We start from the raw sequence: 7,500 nt of genomic DNA on the forward strand, positions 1-7,500 counted from the left end.
GACATTTTCTTGTTATTAATATTGATTGAAGCTGCATAGTAAGGTAACTCTTTCAGTCGGGCAATTCTATAACTTGCATTTTTTGTTAAGTGGAACTTTGGTGAACTGGTCACATGATTTGCACTTGGAATATAACAAAGGCATTCCAGAAAGGTAACACAAAGCATATGGTGTACTGAAAATATGAGTACACAAACACCTAACACATAATGTTGCAACCAGGTGATGCCTCATGTTTTCATTTGCTTATAAAATTAATGTCCCCTTCTGTCCAGGAAGATAAGATACAGCTGTATACACCTTACTAATGTTAACAAAAATGCTACAACTGTGCAACATTAACAATAATATTATTATAATAATTAATCTAAACCTTATGGATCTCATTGCTGTTAAATCAGCAATTCTCAAAAAACATGGAAAAGTTACAACACATCTATAATTTTTTTCTTGCAGAAAATTGTGCAACTACATTTGAAGACCCAACTGTGAAAGGACTGCAAGAGACCTTATCTTTTGAAAAGTCTGGTGTCATTCTACAGTTTAGTGATCCAGAGAGCTTTGTTAACGATGCCCAAGGAGTCCGGTTAAAAATATGCTGGGACAAAGCATCTACTGATACACTACCAAGTCATGAAATACAACTGAGTCCAGTGATCAAATTTCACCCTCATGCATCAAAACTATCCAAGCGGGTGTGTGTTAGAATACCACACAGTGCATTGGTATTTTTTAGTCATGGATGGAACATTCAACTCAAAAGCTCCTCATTAGAAAATGGAGCAATTGTTTGGAAAGAGGAGGCAGTAGGTGAAATCCACAATAATGAAGTCAGCTTTTATACCGACTGTCTTCTCTCTTATGTTGTTGTTGGGATGTCTGTTAATAATTCAAACCCAACAAAAAAACGTTTTCAGTGTGCAGTCTTTGGAGGGGAAGGCAAAGTTGGTGAGAACTATGCAGTGTATTTGTATGTATTTGATGACTGTGAAGCATCACTGGAGGTATGACAACAGCAATAATTAATAATAATAATTAATAATAATAATAATAATGATAATAATAATATTATTATTATTATTATTATCATTATCACTGAGCCTGAGGCGAATAATTGTTTTAGTATAAATACACAGGTGATTATTTCAAAAAAGAAAAAAAAAACATTTCAATGCGAAATCATCTTCACTTACAGTGGCAAAACGAGTACTGGCAGCCATTTTGTCCATCGAGGTGATTATCGGCTGACAATCCGAGATAGCAAGCCAATGAGAGCGCGCGATTTTGTATATTAATCACCTGTGTATTTATACTAAATGAAAATAATCCTCTTGTCCCGCAAAGGGTAACCATGTACAAATCAACACAGTTTTTCATGTTTATATCATGGATCAGCCCGTGTTGTTTTCAAAACACTCCACCATTTAGACAACATTTTCCATGTTGTTCATGTAGTAGACCATTGTCTTGATTGGTATTATGTACATAGAATTATAGGCTTTACTACATCAAAAGTGATGCAGTTACAATTGAAAATGCATTTATATTATGTTGCCTCAGGATTGTAGATTCCATCTTCCTTTCACCACAGCCTATAAACAGAATTTTAAAGAATTATGTATGAAATCCAATTTTAAGCTAAGAATCAACCCATGCTTCATTGGCTCAGCAAAATAAATTTATATTCCTTTGGTAACTTTTAGTAGATTGGATAATTTTTTGTTAATTGTTTTTACAGAAAATCATGCAAGAGGAAATATCTCAAAAAAGGAATCTTTTGGGATCTCTGCAGTCATTATACGTTGAGTCTGTACTTGAGACTGATATTAAAATAACTGTTAAGCAAATTATTGGTGGTTGGAATATTGGACACACAAATCCTCAGGTAAGTTAGCAATACCTGCACCTTCCCCTTTCCCAATATCATGTACCAGTAGTTTGCAACCAATTTTAACTTAAGCTACTATAACGTGGGTATCTGTTAAAAAGATCTGGAAAACATACTCACTTTCTTTCCTGCGCATACATATAAGGAAGGACGATTAGAACCGTAATTCATTTACACACAGTAGTAGTCATGAACAACAGCCCACCTCCACCGACAGTTGGCCTGACATTCGGCTGACAGGGTAGTAGTTGAACTGGGTTCAGTTAAATCTACGGGTAAGTCGCTCGCTTAGGAAGAAAGAGTTGTAGGGAACATTTTTGTGAGTCATTGTAGGGGTTCTCAACAGGAAGGCTCTCGTAGGTTCCCCACTGACGAGTAAAATCATAACAGTTGGCAGTACACAAAATAAAATCTACATGTGGCCTTCTCGGGAGGGGAAGGGTCTAAGCTTGTAGTTTATGGGGCAGTGTTTGGAAAGTTAATTCCACTATTATGCCATTTTTAATACCAAATTTTTGTCAAGAGAACATGCAAAATATGAGATGGTAATGCACTTAAGTGTCCCAGTTCGACTGGTTTAGAACAGTGCAAAAACAGACAGAATGGGAGTTTTTCAATGAAAGATTATTGTTTTCAATACGATGCAAAGCCTGAGAAATTAGCTTGTCATTGCTTGTCACTCATCTTTTTATTTTATCCAATCAACAAAAGGACATTTAAAATAATGGTTATCATCTGACTGTGTTGTTTTATGTCATTCGCAAGCACCTTATTGTGCAATTGATACAAGTCTTCACAGGAAGAAGCCAAACTACTAGAAAATCGTGAAAAAGTGAAATAATAAATCCCTTAGCGAATGGTTTAACGTAATTAAAATAGGTGTGGGCATTTTGCTTGTTCCTCATATTTTTTCTTGTCCCTTTGGGGCTTAAAAAATACTATGCAGCTTGCAAAATATCCCTGTGTATTATATGTTACACCATTCAATAATTAGGTGTATTTATTTAATACATGTCTAAGTCCTTCAAGAAACCCATCTAAAAGAGGAAACCAGTTGGTGGAATGGCTCGACTTAAGGGTCCCTGTATAAAGGCAAACTCAGTGTGGTGTCTAGAGCAGGGCCTGCAGGACGCAGTCTACATTCAAAGCCAGCCTTCTTCCACTGGACCATGCTTTTCCTTGGGAACCTTGTATAGCAATTCACAGTTGTGACCAGATGATTGAACTTTAACTGATGCAGCATGAGTTCATACTTACTTTTTTGGTGAACTCTAAGTATGAGTGTTAAGTATTCGTGAGTCGATGAGTCATGAGTCAATGAGTCAATGGGTCCACGAGTTAGTGCAGTTAATTAAACCATAAAATGAAAGCTAAAATTTCAGAGAGTGCTGAGGCCTAATCACTGAAACGAGGGCTTAGGCTTAATCAACAAATTATTGCTATTATAATATTGACTGTGAGTCTCATTGACTCATGACTCATGACTCATTGACTCATTTGACTCATAAAACGTCCGTTCTCTTTAAGTATACTTAAGAATGATATTAAGTGCAAGATACAGGCTGCAGGTTAGGGTTACAGGTCATTGTTTTACCATAACTGAAACAACCCAAACCTATACAGAAATGCTAACCTTAAGCTTAAACATTCTCTACAACATAATGTTTGAGCCTACTGTTAGCATGGAAAGGTTTGGGTTGTTTCAGCTATGGTGATGATCGAAACAATGACCCAGAGGGTGTAAATTAGTGTGGGTTGCAGGTCATTGTGACTGAAACAACCCAAACCTTTACACAAATGCTAACCTTCGGCTTCAACATGATTGTTTAGGCCCTAATAAATTAGTAAAGTTTTGGGTTGTTTGAGCTATGGTGAAACAGTGACCTGCAACCCTTACCTTCAACCTGTAGGTTACATCCTCCAATAAAGGCTGGTTTTCACTAGCAATGGAGTCTGAGTCATATTAAAGAGTACTTATGACTTAGTTGAAATCAAAGTTCGGAATCGTAAGCGGAGTCATAAACTCAACGGAATCAGAGTCAGAAGAATCAAAATGTTCCCATTTTCTTCCGACTCCGCTAATATGACTCCGTCGCTTTATGGTCCAGTGAAAACTGGATAGTCAGAGTTGGAAGCAGAAGCGGAATAACCAACCAGTCACAATGCTTGGACTCAAGCATTGTTATTGGTTTATTCTTCTGCTTCCGACTTTGACAAGGCAGTTTTCACTGGATCGTAAGAGACAGAGTGATAAGCAGAATCAGTATTCTGCTTCCATTTGATTTTCACTGGATCGTATCGCTCTGCGCTTCTTATTACAACTCCGACTCCAACTCTGTTGCTAGTGAAAACCAGCCTTAAATGCTAGCATTCTAATGAAGCTTGGATATTTATTATTATTACAAAAAAGGTCTTAATACTTCACAATGTATTAAAACATTGTGAACTAATGAGTGGTTTAATTATAACCTGATAAAATAATAAACATTTGCATAAACAGTAGTCGTGTAAAATGCATACCAGGGGTAAAATGCATTTCCTGATGTGTGCATTAATTTTTATCCGTGGTTGGCAGTCCACAGTCTTCATTTGATCCTTGTTCTGTATTTTATCCCGTCGCCTGCTGAGTCATTATCTGTGGTGTGCATTTTACTTGGTGGAATCTTGTTTGGACAGCAGAGAATATTATTTCTGCAGAATTTTATCTCAGTATTAAATCACTAAATTACATGCATGCATGTAAGAGAGAGGGGTCTGAGCTTTTGTTATGATTTATGTCTGTCTAAAGGTTATATCCCACAAGAGCCTGAAGGAATCCTACCGAAGTATGCCTTGTGCAGAAATTCTATTTGAGCATGATAATGGCCGAAATAGAGACTTCCGTTGCACACTTGAACTGACTGCAGATGACACCACAATCCAAATCCGTGCCGTGGCTTCAATCAAGGAGGTGAGAGTTTTTTATCAGGATCCACATTTTCCAGTACAGTGGAACCTCCATTGAGCAGCCACCCTCTAAGTGGCCAGAAATCAAAGTCCCGAAATAATTGTAGAATAATAAATTGTAAATCAAACCTCTATTAAGTGGCCACCTCTAATGAGCACTGCGGCCACCTTTTGGCCGTCCCGATGAGAGTTCTTCTGTTGTTTTCAGATCTATTAAGTGGCCACCAACTTTCAGTTTAATACACGTAGTTTGTCTTTTCAGCGACAGACTTAATTCCTTGCAAGAATTTTTAATTATGGAGCTGTAATGTAACGTTTCAGTTAAAGACATTTCCTCCTTTTCCGTTTATAAATTCAAGTCAGTTTACTCCATACTGTCTGTGTTAAGTTTGGAGATCTCATCTCAACATTTTGAGGAGAATTTGCTTTTTTCTAACAGTACTGTATTTTTGTTCGGTATTCGAGCTGTCTCTTGTGCGGAAGTTGTCACAAGCCCCTAAAGGAGTATGTTTTAGAATAAAGTGATGTTTCTACTAACGATTATGCTAATTTCTGACAAACCTCTATTAATCCGCCAACCTCCATTAAGGGGCCATTACCCTTAACCCGAGGGTGGACTCTTTAAAAGAGGTTTCACTGTATTCTTAATGTTGTGGCCCAATTATTCCAATAACAATTGGTCATTCCACATTTTGATTGGATATTATAAACTACCATCGCCACCATCATCATCATCAGTGCTGTTATTACTGACACATTAATTAAAATAAATTACACATGAACCACCAGTCACAAAAAGTCCTCAAGTCTCCAGCTTCATGAAGACAGTTTGCATACACTTAAATATCAAAATACTTCCTCTTCCTTTTACTTTCTAAAAGTGCACTATTAACCCTAAAGCCCTTCACTCTCCTGCTTTTTTGCTACATGTAAGAAAACCCATTATTATGATATTTTCACAAGGATCCATTTAAGAGGTACAAGGAGACCCATTCAGGCCAACAACATCAGATGGTATCTGGGCGAAGTCTGGGTGGTAAGTTAACACACAAAAGAGGTGGAAATGTGTACTTTTATTTGTACAATGGCCCATATGCCACCTTTAAAAATATATGAATTTTAAATGACTTTTTAAAAATTATTGATCTCTCTTTTGCTCATCTTTTTTGAAAGCTTAGAGATGATAAGCCCCTTTTTTATTTTTAGTTTTATGACCTTAGTACTAAGACAACTATATAATTATAATATTAACAGAAATTTAAAGACATGTTTCGGCATGACTCATGCCATCATCAGTTTAATGTGTTGTTTCTTTTTCCACTGCAAAGGTATAGACATCAGAATTGTTTTTTCTTCTTTCAAAATCAATAGTTTTTTCAGTTTCAAAGATCCTATTCCAGATGCATTAAAATCTAATCTGGTTGTGTATCAATTTACTTGTGCGGGATGTGACTCCTGTTACTTTGGCGAGACGTCACGCCACTTTGCAACCAGGGTGAAAGAGCATCTCTCGACTGACAAAAATTCTCATGTATTCAAACACCTGAACGGTTCACCTAGTTGTAACCACAAGTGTTCGGTTCATTGTTTCAAGATTGTAGATTCATCCAAAACTAGACATTGTCTTAAGCTCAAAGAAGTGATCTACATCAGCCGCTTAAAGCCAGAACTAGATGTAAATGCGCAATTATAACACAACAATGATTTTTGCTTCTTGTGACTCGATTATGTAAATAACACCGCACTTGCACGCGCAGAATTGTAACTGTTACTGTATTTTAAATTTCAAATACCTAACGTACTCAAATTGTAAACGTATTTAAAACAGTGGAAAAGGAAACAACACATTAAACTGATGATGGCATGAGTCATGCCGAAACATGTCTTTAAAAGTTGTATCGTGAGCTTGAAATTTCTGTTAATACTGTTATTGTCACAAAGTTATGGCAATGTTATATAATTATAATAAAAATAATATTCTAAACTTGCCTCAACTATGTTCTTTTTCAATCACTTTCCTGGTCTCCTTCCCCTGCCTCAATTTAAGCATTCAACTACTTGCAGGGAGAGGAAATCTTTGTAGTGCTTTGTGACAAGCAAAAGGGCAAACAAACAATCAGAGTTCTTGGCAGGATGTGAACCTGTGACCTGTGTAACACAAGTCGGATGAGCTACTAGAATGTCGTTTATCTAGGTCCTGAATAAACAATGTATCTGGACAGTTGGTCTACGGGCTCTTAATATAACTGTTTTGTGTTTTTTGTTGTTTTTTTGTTCTCTGTCACACTAACCTCATTTTTTCCTATATAGACCCCATTACCAATAATGGTAATAAGCCATCACTTCTCAAGGATCTTCCAGTAGAGATGATTCACAATATATGTGGAAAACTGGACCACTCACAGAAAGGCCAAATCAACTGGCAACAAGTTGGAGAACAACTTGGCATCACCGGTGCTTGGGAAGAATTTATGACTGCTGGTAAAAGCCCCACAGAGGGGTTCCTGGAGTACCTTCAGACAGCATCACCTCAACTCACTGTTGCAGAATTTGTGAAAACTCTTCAAACTGTGGAGCGTTTTGATGTGGAAATCCTGAAGCCTTATACACAGGGCCTATGATAGGGTGTGAAAAAAGGGAAATTATGTGGCACTTTCAAGTATTAT

At 36.9% G+C, this 7,500-nt stretch overlaps 1 protein-coding gene across 4 annotated transcripts in view; it reads left to right on the top strand.

Annotated features, from left to right (window-relative positions):
- LOC138000334 (uncharacterized) overlaps positions 1–7,500 on the top strand; it is a 10,373-nt gene that overhangs the window by 1,971 nt on the left and 902 nt on the right. For all 4 annotated transcript variants that reach the window (XM_068846657.1, XM_068846658.1, XM_068846659.1 and 1 more), the window contains 5 exons: positions 457–1,004; positions 1,739–1,885; positions 4,677–4,838; positions 5,798–5,870; positions 7,145–7,500. The exon at positions 7,145–7,500 is cut by the window's right edge and continues 902 nt beyond it. In XM_068846657.1, the coding sequence (XP_068702758.1) occupies positions 457–1,004; positions 1,739–1,885; positions 4,677–4,838; positions 5,798–5,870; positions 7,145–7,455 (1,241 nt within the window). In that variant the 3' untranslated portion in view covers positions 7,456–7,500. The remainder of the gene's footprint in view (positions 1–456; positions 1,005–1,738; positions 1,886–4,676; positions 4,839–5,797; positions 5,871–7,144) is intronic.

This window comes from Montipora foliosa, chromosome 4, assembly GCF_036669935.1.
Source record: "Montipora foliosa isolate CH-2021 chromosome 4, ASM3666993v2, whole genome shotgun sequence".
Classification (NCBI taxonomy): domain Eukaryota; kingdom Metazoa; phylum Cnidaria; class Anthozoa; order Scleractinia; family Acroporidae; genus Montipora; species Montipora foliosa.